At 34.6% G+C, this 12,761-nt stretch overlaps 2 protein-coding genes across 3 annotated transcripts; both read left to right on the top strand.

Annotated features, from left to right (window-relative positions):
• Positions 1-692: 692 nt before the first annotated feature.
• LOC112153783 (nucleolar and coiled-body phosphoprotein 1) lies at positions 693-5,658 on the top strand. The gene is made up of 8 exons (XM_024284189.2): positions 693-1,583; positions 2,429-2,481; positions 2,553-2,617; positions 2,732-2,775; positions 2,867-3,035; positions 3,887-5,086; positions 5,155-5,228; positions 5,355-5,658. Exons 1-8 carry the CDS (start codon positions 1,476-1,478, stop codon positions 5,406-5,408), a joined length of 1,767 nt encoding a protein of 588 aa, XP_024139957.1. The 5' UTR covers positions 693-1,475; the 3' UTR covers positions 5,409-5,658.
• A 1,509-nt stretch (positions 5,659-7,167) lies between these two features.
• Positions 7,168-11,160, top strand: tmco6 (transmembrane and coiled-coil domains 6). Of its 2 annotated transcripts, none has more exons than XM_024284091.2 (12): positions 7,168-7,406; positions 7,678-7,778; positions 7,843-7,955; positions 8,038-8,221; positions 8,302-8,406; positions 8,545-8,636; positions 8,714-8,830; positions 8,922-9,036; positions 9,512-9,692; positions 10,516-10,610; positions 10,721-10,888; positions 10,982-11,160. In XM_024284091.2, exons 1-12 carry the CDS (start codon positions 7,316-7,318, stop codon positions 11,096-11,098), a joined length of 1,479 nt encoding a protein of 492 aa, XP_024139859.1. In that variant the 5' UTR covers positions 7,168-7,315; the 3' UTR covers positions 11,099-11,160. The 2 variants fall into 2 exon arrangements, with proteins under 2 accessions (XP_024139859.1, XP_024139860.1); XM_024284092.2 differs by lacking the exon at positions 7,168-7,406 and adding an exon at positions 7,457-7,542.
• The last annotated feature ends 1,601 nt before the right edge of the window (positions 11,161-12,761 follow it).

The raw sequence follows: 12,761 nt of genomic DNA, 5'->3' as shown, positions 1-12,761 counted from the left end.
CCTGCTCCAGAAGTCAATTACCTCATTACTTTTAGTCCCTTCCACTAAGTTTTGAACATGTTACAACTAAGCTTGAAGTAAATTTAACATTCTAGTAAAATAAAAGTGACACAACTGAAGAACAAATGTTTTGCAAATGAGGATCTCTAATACTTTGAGATGTTTAAACAGTTGGTTCCTTTTCTGGGGAAAAACACAACATGGGGAAATCAAGCCTAGTCAGACTGAGCAATGTTGCTGAGTTTGGAACAGAGACTACTTTCCTTTCCTGGTTTTCCCGATGAATGAGACTCTTTCAGCTCCTTGAACCTCGGCTTGCTCTCCTCCGGAGTGATCCTCGACGCTGCCACCGGCTCTCTCAGACTCACTGCAAAGACACATTTTATTCGAACACCAATGACAGAAAGAAAACTGATCTTTGATTAGTCTGATTGGTTTGATTAGTGTTTATCTCATAAAATGAGTTGTTAAAAAGAGGCCAAAAAAATAATCTACAATTGACACACCTGAAATAATATTTAAGTGACAAGAAAAAAATATTTAAATCCCCTTAGTGATACATATTTTATTTCCAAATATATATTCATATAGAGTCAAGTTTTACACATATCTCAAGAAAGAAGATTTTAAAGCCTGACTCAACTTCAAGACAACACCAGTATAAATATCCAAAAAAACATAATCCATCCCTTAATATTTACAAGAAATCAATTCATTTTGTGGTTCAACTTGCAGAGAATTATTTAAAACATTCGAGCATTCACAAAGTAAAAAATGTAAGCTGACTGTAACTTGTGAGGGCTCTCTGTAAAGATTGTGTCCTTTGTTCTGAGCTTGTTTTTCTCTCTTTTTTTTCATTGTTTTGAGCTTATTTATTAAATGTTAAGCTTTTCCCATCAAACATGGTGCTCTGTATTATGTATCCTTTGCCACCAGTTCTTGACACTTTCAAATGCACATCAATGTAGTTTTGATTGATGACATTTTTCAATTTGTAAAAAGTATTATGTGAATATCAAATAAATAAATAAATAAATAAACGAATAAATAAATAAACGAAAAAATAATTAAGATGTGTTAAAATGTATTTGAAAGGCTTTTCAAGCAAGGCTGCATAGGAAAGCTACAGTGGGGAAAATTAGAACTAATGTTGTTTGCTTGAAAAAATATATATTCTTAGAGGAAAAATATTTATTTTTTAAAAAAGCAAATAAAAGCAAAAAAAAGGAAAAGAAAAGCAATAGAAGAAAAGAAAAGAATATTATTGGATCCAGATAACGTCATCTCCCAGAATGCTTTGGGGCGCTAAGCGGATATACAATAATGAGGTCGGAGTTCAATGTGGGGGTTTCAATTTTCCAAACTTCTGTCGCCATGTGGCTATGGTTTACACGCATTATTTGCTGTCGCTATAGAATAATTTAGCGTTTGTCAGTCGTATGGTTGTTAGTTTTAAATCAATAAATGAATAAATAATGGACGCGGGTTCATCAAAGCACGAACTGACGCGACTGATCTACCGACACCTGAAGGAGCATGGCTTCAGCTCAGCAGCAGAAGAGCTCCAGAGGCACAGCCCACAGGTCAGCCCTCTGCACACCCATACAAACACTCATTTAGAGGCTTCCTAACACTTTAGATCCGCAGACTCGATACATTTATTTTCGTTCTTGAATGATGCTGTAAAGCTAAGAGTTGCTTAGCATAGCTTGTTAATTTGTCTAATAATTTAAACTAATATAAAACCAAACCTCAATAACTGTAAAAAATAAATAATAACAATAAAGTTTTGTTAACTTGAAAATATATTGAACCTCTAAAAAATAACCAGAGTGTATTAATGTGTAATTCTCCTGTTCTTCATATTTTTTTAATTTATATTTTGTTTCTTGCTATTGTTGTAAGACCTAATAGTTCGTGGTGATTAACTTAGCAGCAAATCCATTAAAAATAGCCAAAATGTGTAATATATACATATATATATGTGTGTGTGTATATCAGGAACCCACAGATTTACAACAGCTTATAAAGTAATGTAGCCAATCACAACAGCAGCTGAATCCCATTCACCACACCAATACAATTAAAATGAGAAAAATGTTTTAATACAAAGAATAAAAATTCATTTGCTGGAAAACTTTTACAATTCCAATATTTTAATCTTATCCCTTTTTTTTCATATAAAGAGCAAATCAGTTTCATAATTTAATTCTTTAAGGAAAAATAATACAAGACACATATCTTATTTCCTGTCTTATTAGTGTTTAATCTGCAGCACAGAAAGCATCAATGCAATAAGAGAATCCCCCCCCCAAAATTAAGTCATAGTGCTGTTTCATTTCAACATAAATCCTTTTTCATCTGCCTTTGCTGCATCAATAAGTCTATATGATTTAGTGACAAACATCTACTGCATTTTTGTTTTCAGGAGGACACAGATACGTCCGTGTCCTTACTGGACATCTACAAAGCATGGTTCAGGTGAGCAACATTTCTTAAGTTCGGTGAATAATTGAGCTGTGTATGTAAACTGCTGTTTTCACTCCTGTTAGAAAGTCCAAAAAGAAGTCAAACTCTGCCAAACGCTCCACTTCAAAAAAGAAAAAAGGAGCTCCAGGTAAAGTCAAAATTCATAATGTCTAAACTTGGGAAAAATTTGTAATCTAGGCTCACATTTAATGTAGTGTTGTAATTAATATATATATATATATAATTGTCTTGATTTGTCCAGACAAAACCTCACCACAAAAGAAGACTGGCAGTCCTGCAAAAAAGGTGAGTTTTCATCATTTTATTGTATTTTTTTTTTTAGTTCTGTTAGAGTTTGTCATTTCATCTCTGCTCTGCTCTTTATCTTTTCTTTAAGACGGTTAAAGCAAAAAAGAAGAAAGGTGAAGGAAAAGCTACGAAAGATGGCAGCCTCTCAAAGAAATCAAAGTCTGGCTCTGTGGGTGAAGCCGGCGGTGACAAGGGTTCGGACTCTGACAGCAGTCTGGATGTAGAGAAGTGGAAAAAGCTGGTCCTGCAGATGACAGGTCAGGGTTCTTATTTACTCCAAAAGAGTGTCAGCAAGTTGTCCCACTTAAAAAGATGAGTTTGGTCTGTAAAATTAATCATAAAAACACTTCAATTGTGAGGCACAGAATTTTAAAAAGTAATCCAGGAAATCACATTATATTTTTAAAGAATTTATTTGCACAATGATTCAAAAAAGTACTCTCTTAAGGTGCATTTGCACTGAACATGATTTTCCCCGGCGGAGGTGGCCAGTTTTAACGTTAAGTCAACAGATGTGACATGAGGCGGTCTGAAGTCCTGCGACACAATTTGAGTGATGTTCGCAACGCAAAAGTCTACTAGCAGCTCAATTTGAGTGACGAGGCGCAAATCGAGTGAAATTTAAATATCTGAAGTTTGACAGATCGCCTCACATCTGCCAATCAGGATATCAGCTTTGGTCACGTGACGTCTTCAGTGACTCGATCAGTGGGTAGAATATTAATCCAAAGCGAGTGTTTTTGTCCAGAACTTCCATCTTTTCCATTTACTCGCTGGGTTGCACAGCTCATCCAGCTACTTTGGGGTGAAGGCGAGACACACTCTGAACAGATCTCCGGTTTTGCTCCTGCGGCGGAGCTCACTCGCTCGATATGCCGGCAGAAAGAGAACGCGTGCGGAGGCTGCCGGCTCGAGCCTCATCGAGACATCAGAAAAAAGGGAAAAGGTCTGGATGGAAACACATCGTCATGACAATAAAGATTGACTGCCCAAACAGCATGTTAATGTTCTGGAGTGGAACATTTTGTGTGCGAGAAGCTTTACTTTAGAAACTTTCAGACCTTTATGTCACAAAAAAAAAAAAAAAATTCCTTTTGTTTTTCTGCAGAGGCTGATTTAGCCAAGATGGAGCTCATCAACACTTTGGACTCCTCCAAACCAAAGAATAAGAGAATCAGAAAACCCAGAGCCAAGCCTCCGGCAAAAACCAACACTCCCAGTGATCAGAATCTGGACACGAAGGAACAAACCACAGTGACACCAACGAAGAGAAGCACACCAAGGAAGAGAAAATCTGCAGGTGTGTCCTCCTCTGAAACACTGAAGGAAAAGGAGATCTGTGATGCTGCTGCGGAGGAGAAGGAGGTCGGAGCTAATGCACTTTCACCATCCAAACAAGCTGAAGAGAAGGTGGACACACCTGCAGAAACCGCAGCAGAGCCCGGGACAAAGAAAAAAGGAAAATCGAGTGAAACCAAGGAAAAAAAGGAGCAGGAGAGCGATGGAGGACTCAAGAAAGAATCTGTGGAGGAAAATGAAAAAAGTAAAGTAACAAATGTAGAGACTGAATATGATCTCACAGCAGTTAAGGCTGGGAATGAAAATGTTTTGGAGTCTAGTTTGAAAGAAAAGAAAACCAAAAAGAGGAAAAAAGAAACAAACGAGCCTTTAGCTGATGAAGGGGAAGAAAAGAGGGTCAAAAAGAAGAAGAAGAAGAAGAAGAGAGTTGAAAACGAGGGACATTCTGAACACCCCACTGAAGAAATAAACGAAAGTGCTGAGCCGGGCTTACAAAATGAAATCATAGTCGATGGTGAGTCTGAGCAATGTGTTGAAAACAAAAAAGTGAAGAAGAAAAAGAAATTAGTTGACGCAGAAATCAGTTCAGATCCCCCGGTTTTAGAAAACACAGAGCAAAATGTTCAAAGCAAAAAAGTAAAGAAGAAAAAAAGAGCAGTCAATACTGAGATCAGCTCAGATAATCCAGTTACTGAACATTTAGAAGATCAGGCTGGAAATTCTGAAGAGAAGAAGTTAAAGAAAAAGAAAAACAAGACGGTTGAAAATGAGGAAAACCCAGAACATGTAGTTAAAGAGAAGAAGGCAAAGAAGAAGAAACGTGAGGATAACGAGAGCTCTGAGATTCCTGAAGAGACGATAAAGAAACCAAAAAAGCTTAAAAAACACACTGATAATGAGACGTCAGAGCGAGCAAATGAAGACGACGACACATCAGAAGTGAAAGAAATGATCTCAGAAGAAACGTCTGCTGCCAGCCTGGAGACAACTCCTCAAAAAAAGAAGAAAAGTGAGTTCAAAAACACCTCTGTCGTGAACGTGTACTTTTAATTGTTAATTTTGTTGTTATTTCTTTAGAGAAAAACAAAGAGGAGGTCCACAGTCCTTCAGCAGCAGAAGATACACAAACATCCGTTAACACCCTCAAAAAGGTACAGAAACACATCCTAACTAACTCAATCTGGTTCAGTCACAGCTAAAAGCATTACAAATAAACAAGTAAACAAAAGTAATGTTTATTATTAAGATTTAATTTAATGTTTTTTGTTCTTTAACAGAAAAGAAAATCAAGGAGCAGTGAACAAGAGGTCCCTATTGCTGAGCAACCATGATGCCACTGTCCTTTTATCCTCATGTTTTGATCCTGTATATACCATTGAACTTTTTTATTTTAAAATCAACTTTTTTGGATGTTTTAAATTGTACATTTTCTGTCAGATGTTTTCTATGGTACCTGTGGTTTTAGTGGACGTACAGCAAGAAGATCTGCTGGTTTATGAGGTTGCTCAGATTGGAGTCTGTGGGCTCAGTGTAAAGGGTTTTTATAGCTATTAAAATGAATATTTTGGTTTTTATTGCTTATGTTTGCTTTCCATGGTAAGTAAATGTTTTTACATAAAGGAAAATTATTTTTTTTAATATAGATTTTCTATTTTTAATACACTTTTAGCTAAATTTTATTGGGAAGTATTGCCTTGTTTTTCTACAGATATTGCCCGTCTTGGATTACTGCAGTTCTCTTTCAAACATGTAATTGTGTTACTTTGCTACATCCTCTGCAGGCTGATTCCATTTAAGAAGGTTTAACAAGAGAACAACCCAAAATAATAAACTAATTGCACAAAAAATATTCAGTTTGCTAGATAATTTAGAGAGGAGATGTGTTAATAATTGGACCTAAACAAGGACTTTGAAGGAGAAATGCAGTAAAAGTGTGAGTCACTAATGTCATTCTTTTAGGTATTCTTCAAACTTTTTTTGTTTTTCATTATACTCATATTCTTAATTGTTTGCCGATTATGAAATTGAAGATGGCCAAAATAAAAACAAATATTTTGTCAACATTATGAAGCTCTGCAAATTAACCTAAACTGAAATAAAGTAGGGTAATGCTTGGTGTTTTTTGCAGATTGTTTTAATCTGTAATCTGCTTTAAAAAATCCCCTTTTCAATAGTCGTTCATGATCATAAATTGGTCACAATTCAACATGATTTTTTAAATTATTTGCTAATTTACTTTTCACTCAAACTATATAATAAAACAAATGCAGTGAATTAAAACTAGCTAAGTTACACAGAAGCTAAAACAGGACCCCATATTAACATATTCATGTATGAAAAGTCAAATTAGAGAGATAAACTAAATCCAGGAGCAGAAACCACAAAAGGTAATCAATCAATTTAGTCGTGTACATATACAGGCAACCTGGGATTTGTTGGAGTAGAATTCTAAATGAAAACTGGAAAAAATGAAATACAAATTATGTTTGTATATGTCATGAATTGACAGTAAAAAGTTGTATGAAAGCTGATTAAACTATTAATTTATATCTATGGTGAGATTTTTTATATTTAGTATTTGCTTCATCCATTCATGCACATTGTGCTTTAAAATAAACTAAACTTCAATCCACGTTTTTTAAGCCACTGAATCCCCTCTGTGGTCACGGGACAGGTCTCCAGTCTGTCATAGGGTGTCTTGTTTTTATATATGGTCCGTGTGATTTAATTAATATAAAACGCTCCAAAAATGGTACACATAAGTATTATGCATTAATAATCTTGCAATTTAATTGCCGTTTATACATACCATATTTATATAGTTTTCAATATACTACAAATATTTATGCAACAAACAGCTAACCATGCATTCTTATTGCCTTCTACTGTACTAAAATGAGCAAAATCCTGTTAACTCCTATATTGTGAATATAGCCTATGGCAACAATTTTATTGGAATGTATGCTTATTTTGCAGGTCAAATGTCCTAAATGAGCAGTTCTGTGGTTGACCGCTAGGTGGTGCTGCCACCTTGATGGAGTATGAAGCCGCACCAACGAAAAAGAAGTGGGCTGTTTGTTTTTGTGTGAAGAAGAAGAGTTTGAACGTTTTTGAAAAGAACGTCTATGATTAGAACACCTTGCTGCTTCAGTTCTTCATCAATTGAGTAACTTAGGTTTCATATTTCGTTATTTTTTCTTTTTTACTAAGCTTATAATTATTATTTTTGAATTAAACAATGTGGAGACCAAACATAATTCACCGGAGGTCAAGGTGGCATCAAAACAACATGGATGAGCTGAGGCTAAGGAGGCGAGAGAACGAGAGAGGTTTGTTTCGAATACATTTAAGTTCTTAATTAAATATAAATATGTTCATATTTATAAAAGTATGTGCTCTTCGGTACCATAACTGGCGTTTATATATTTACGGATTTTGTTTGGAAAAGCTTCTCTCGATGTTTAGGTTTGTTAAAACTTAAAGCATATTTTTTTGTAAATACAATTATCTTAGATAAGTATGAACCTTTTTAAAAATAATAATTATTGTATTGTTTATTTAGAGAATGTTTAAAATTGTGATGACTGCTTCTTGCTTTAGCTTTGAGACAAGACCGCAGAGACAGACAGCTATTGAGCAAGAGACTCCTGCTGTATGAAGAGGAGACTGAGGCCACCATGGAAACAGCATCCAGAGAGCAGGTCAGTGTCACGTGTTATAAGAATGTTGTTGGATTGGTGTGCTAAAGGTTCTCATGTCTGCTAGGATGTGGTCAGTTTGCTCTGCAAACTTCAGCGTAGAGGATCAGCGAAGGAGATTCACCTGAAAGCTCTGAGTAAAGTTCTGCGGGACCCAGCAGCACAACTTTCCTTCATCAAGTATGAAAAATAAATCAGCTATTAACATGAGCCTAATACATATTTAACTGTGTTTTCTAACTGTGTTTGTCTGCCTGTTAAGACAGGAGAACAGCGTGCACGTGCTTGTTGGTCTCCTCACTGGCTTTGATGCTCAGTGTCGTCTGTTGGCGGTCCGCTGTCTTCATGAGCTGTCTTATTCTCCCGACACCAATGTGGCATCAGCCTGCATGCCATCTACTCCCTACTTACTCACCTACTTGTCTGGCCAGACCACCAAATTCACAGTAAGCCGTCACAGTGCACATGGAATCATAATAATACCAGCTAATCGTCGTTGATTTCATTGAAACTTTTTTGTACACAGGAGATGTGTCTCTACACTCTAGGGAATTTATGTCTAGCCAGTAAAGCTGTGAAAGAAAAACTTTTGGCGCAGGGAATAATCCCAGCGCTTGCCAGCTGCATGGAGGTATGCCTTGAATGTTTGCATGTATTTGTAATTACAGTTCAAATAGATGGAGAGGATATAGCATTTTTACATAATCTTTTGGTAAATTTTGCTAAAACTATTTTAAAAAGAGTTGTTTGAATTTTTTTTTTTTTCTAGAATCAAAGACACAATCTTGCAGTGGTGGAGGCAGTTGCTTTTACTCTCTCTCAGCTTCTTCAAACCAGAGATTCAGTTCAGGAAATAGTCTCGTAAGTGTTTTCAGGATTCATCCATCCATCTTTTTATTACTTTTCCAGAGGAAATATCAAATGTTCTATGTCTGCAGGATAGTCATGGCCTCCAGCTTGCCTTCACATTTGTTGTCCTTCCTGACTCCTGACTCTGAGTTTGGCCTTGGTGCTGCCATTGAGTGTGCATGGTGTCTGCACTACCTGGTGTCCAGGTGAGAGTTGCAGGGCATTATTAGTTTGGCTACACTCATAAGAAGCATGTTTTCATTTAGAGATAATCTGTCACTTTTCTGCTTTTGCCAGCTCTGAGGATCACAGAAATCTGCTGGCTCGTGGGGCTTTGCTGCACTGCAGTTCCCAGTTAGTGACACTAAGTGTCGCTGTGACTCAAAGAAAACAACAGGATAAAACAGAGCTGGTAAAAGAGAACGTTTTCAAATGTTTGATTTAGACTTTTTAAATGTTTATTAAATATTTTTTTAGTTTTAATATTGTTTTGATTTTTATTTATGTCCCAGTCTTTTAATGTCATTTTGAAAAGTGTTGTTTCATAAAGATTTTCTTTTTAAAGATTTTAGGTAATCACTCCAAAGAGTATGTTATTCTTTTTCCTTCTTTAGAAAATAATTATCACTATGCCTACTTTATTACTGAATGCATTTATATAAATATTTTTTGCTAATTTTCCTTGTCGTGCAAAGTCCTTAATATAAGGGTAATTTCTATGAGTCGCTTGTTTTGCTGTACCCTGTAATTTAAATGCAAAAAAAAAACTGCAGTTATATTTTAGATTGAAGAGAATTTACTGTCCTTGACTTTTCTTGCTCTGTTCTGAATAAAAACTGCTCTACATCAGGATCAGTTCTTTGTTCTTGTGTCTGTGTTGTCTATAGCTCGTCTGTCCTCTGCTGAGGTGTGTTGGAAACCTGCTGTACTTCTGCCCCGTGCAAGATCTCAGCAAACACGTGGCTATTATTCAGCTCGTAGGCGCCCTGTGTGTACTTCTTAACACTTACCAGCACTCCTCGCCGTCCTTGGCCAGAGAGACAGCCTGGGTCCTCAACAACCTCACAGGTCTGTTGTATTTGTTCTCACACAGCTTTGCAAAAGGAGAGATGGAGACTGAAGGTTGGGTTCAAGACCTTATTATATCATTAGGAGGCATTTAAACTGTACAGGCAGAGGTAGACAGTGTACAGTGAATATTTTTTGGGGAAAATTTATCACTTTTTGTAAAAAAGCAAGTGTTATATTTTACTTGAAAAAAAAATACAGAACCTTAAATCTACAAGAAAATTATAGAAAACAACAAAATCCTATTGTGGATCTTATCCTTTATTGCACTCAGATTTTTTTTTATATATTTGTATTAATTTATTCATTTTAGTTAGTAAATATTAAATACAAAACTTGTTACTTATCTGGTTATTTTTTTGTGAGATCTTTTTTCTCTTTGTCATAAAGCTAAATCTATAGTTTGCTCATTTAAATAACATTATATATTTAAAGAAGCAGTTTTTTTGTTCTCAAAAATTGACTTACATCCTCTGATAATTGTCATCCCATTATTAAACTGATATTACACAGAAACATGAAACAAACACATTGATTTGTCATTGCAGTGGCAGATTCTTAAGTCATGGCTCACATTTTTTTAACAAACATTTGTTAAGATAATCTAAAAAAAACAAAATCTTAATATTTCTGTGGATTTTGTACTAATGTTATTATCAAATTTAAGTTTTTATTTTTTTTCTTATAAAAGAAGATCATTTTTTACTATATTAATATATGTATATAGTTAGTATATTTGTTAGCATATGTATTTTCAAGCCTGAAATTCATTTTTTTCTCCATAATGATGCAGCATGTTGTTTTTTCTTCTCTCTGTTTGTAGCTCATTCTACTAAATGTTGCTCAGCTGTCCTAACTCTCAACCTGGTGTCCTCACTGATTCAGCTTCTACCTGTTTCTCAAGGCATCAATACGATGGTATGTGGAACGCGAAGCTCAACGTCACTGTTTCTTCGTTCAGTCTTTGCATGTTTTCAAAGTTTTTTTGTTGTTGTTGTTTCTTGCTTCTCTTTGTGGATCATTCTTAGGTCCTAAGAATTTTTGCAAATATTGCCCACAAAAGCAAGGAGCTGTGCATCTGGCTGACACAGCTTGGACTTCTAGCTGCCCTCTGTTCAACTCTTAAAATGGCTGATCAAGAGATGGTGACTCTGAGTCTGGATGTCTTGTACATGATGCAACTCAGTAGTCCTCAGGTAAGAACACAAATGAGGAATTCCAGCTTTTTTTTTAGCTAGAAAGGTAAACAGATAAATGAAAGGTGTTATCCACATTTTTTTTTCTTTCAGGTAAAACACCAGGTTTTGAGGGAAGGTGGAGCTTCTCTTCAAGAGGTCATTCAGTGCAACAGTGAAAGAGCTATAAGGCAGAAAGCTTCATTACTCATGGACAAGCTCCTAACCTAGCAACGATGCACAATCTTTTTTTCTTAAAATTAATTAAATAAATACATTCAAGCCAGTTTAAATTTTGTCTTTTTACATTTTCAAAACTGAATCATGTTGTATTTTTTAAATTGTGTAAAAGTTTTGTGACAACAACATTATAAATGGTTTTAAAATCAAGGAGAAGTATAATATGAAATTACTTTTTCCAAAGATGAATGCCTATGCAGTCTACATCAGAAGCTTGAACAGCTACAAAAATCTATAAAGAGAACAGAAGCTTTTAAAGATGTAATTATTTATTATAATCAAGGTAGTACAGTGCGCAGTTTTTTGGACTTGTTTACACATGATGGGATTGTAATAAAAAAAATACATTAATCCAACCTTTTTTTTAGTTGCTGTCTTCAAAGAACATTAGTAGCCAAAATTATTCACACTTATTCAAATTGCAAATAGTTGTCATTGCTGTACTTGAAAATGTATTGAAATATATCCTCAAACCTGTTTTTAATAAAGGATTAACTTGTTGAAGAAAGACCCAAAGTGCTTTATGTAGCAATGACCACTACAAGTATATGAAACTAGTAATACTGTACTACACAATGGCTTATTTTTCTGCTATATTTTTCTTTTGTTGCAATTCAAACAAGGACTATATAGTGACTTAGCTCTTGTAATTTGTCTATTTTTTAAGAAAGAGCACATTGTGTTGAGTAAAAAAAATGTGTGAAATTATTACTATTGTGTTGCTTTCATGTTGTTGTTTTAACAATATTAGTGGATAATTGTGTAGTGCAGAATCAGTATTTTTTGTTTATAGATTTAGAGTTCCCAAATTTTTATGAGCCATGGAATTTTGTGGATTTTGAGTGCTACATGCATTTCATTAGTGCAATAATATTACAAAAATTGGGGGTATTTTACACATTTTATGATTTAATGTTTAAAAAAATTTAACGTGTTACAAACATTTTCAGTAAATAATAATTTGTTTTAGGTTGAATATTAATAGTTATCAAATGAACTTATAATAATTTAAAACTGAAAAAATAGAAAAGTAAATTTTATATATATAACTATATAACGAAGGGTTACCATTTTGAAATAACAAATTTTCCGTAGTTATAGTTATGCATTATTAATAATGAATAATGATTCTCCCCTATGTGAAGACACTGATTTCTCACTATAATTATCAACAATGACAACAAGCTAAGAAACAGATATCAAAATTCAGCACTTAAATAATCTTAATAATTGTTACATTTTCAGATGATCACTTACATTTCATGGAAAAATGTCCCATTTTCACTGTTGTTCCATGTTTATCAATAGTTTAATGTTAAAGAAAAATTAACTTACATATTTTTAAACAAATCGTATCACATTTTGAACTAATGATGAAATCTGCAGCATTTTTAACAAAATTAATGATCTTTGAACTGGAGTAGGTCAGAGGTCGCCTAAACTTATCTAAAGTTAATGTATCATGAACAAATTTTTCATTTTTAAATCCATGTAAATGCAAATTTTTTTTTTTTTTTAAAGCAACAAAATGAAATGAAATTTTAGATGCAGCTCACAAGTGACTTGTGCTATTTTTGGAAGAGACCTGAGGGCACTTGTGTGGTCCTTGAGGTCTACCACATTGGTGACCCCTGATTTAGACCCTTTCCACTTC

Source organism: Oryzias melastigma, linkage group LG10, assembly GCF_002922805.2.
Source record: "Oryzias melastigma strain HK-1 linkage group LG10, ASM292280v2, whole genome shotgun sequence".
Taxonomy (NCBI): domain Eukaryota; kingdom Metazoa; phylum Chordata; class Actinopteri; order Beloniformes; family Adrianichthyidae; genus Oryzias; species Oryzias melastigma.
This window is presented reverse-complemented; position numbering and strand designations above follow the sequence as displayed.

Excerpts from the sequence above, each read along its gene's own strand:
- LOC112153783 (XM_024284189.2), top strand. The coding sequence starts at position 1,476 with ATGGACGCGGGTTCATCAAAGCACGAACTGACGCGACTGATCTACCGA. Across the intron at positions 2,482-2,552 it reads ATCTACAAAGCATGGTTCAG|AAAGTCCAAAAAGAAGTCAA; the intron begins GTGAGCAACATT and ends CACTCCTGTTAG. Across the intron at positions 2,776-2,866 it reads CTGGCAGTCCTGCAAAAAAG|ACGGTTAAAGCAAAAAAGAA; the intron begins GTGAGTTTTCAT and ends CTTTTCTTTAAG.
- tmco6 (XM_024284091.2), top strand. The coding sequence starts at position 7,316 with ATGTGGAGACCAAACATAATTCACCGGAGGTCAAGGTGGCATCAAAAC. Across the intron at positions 7,956-8,037 it reads GCACAACTTTCCTTCATCAA|ACAGGAGAACAGCGTGCACG; the intron begins GTATGAAAAATA and ends CTGCCTGTTAAG. Across the intron at positions 8,637-8,713 it reads TCAGTTCAGGAAATAGTCTC|GATAGTCATGGCCTCCAGCT; the intron begins GTAAGTGTTTTC and ends CTATGTCTGCAG.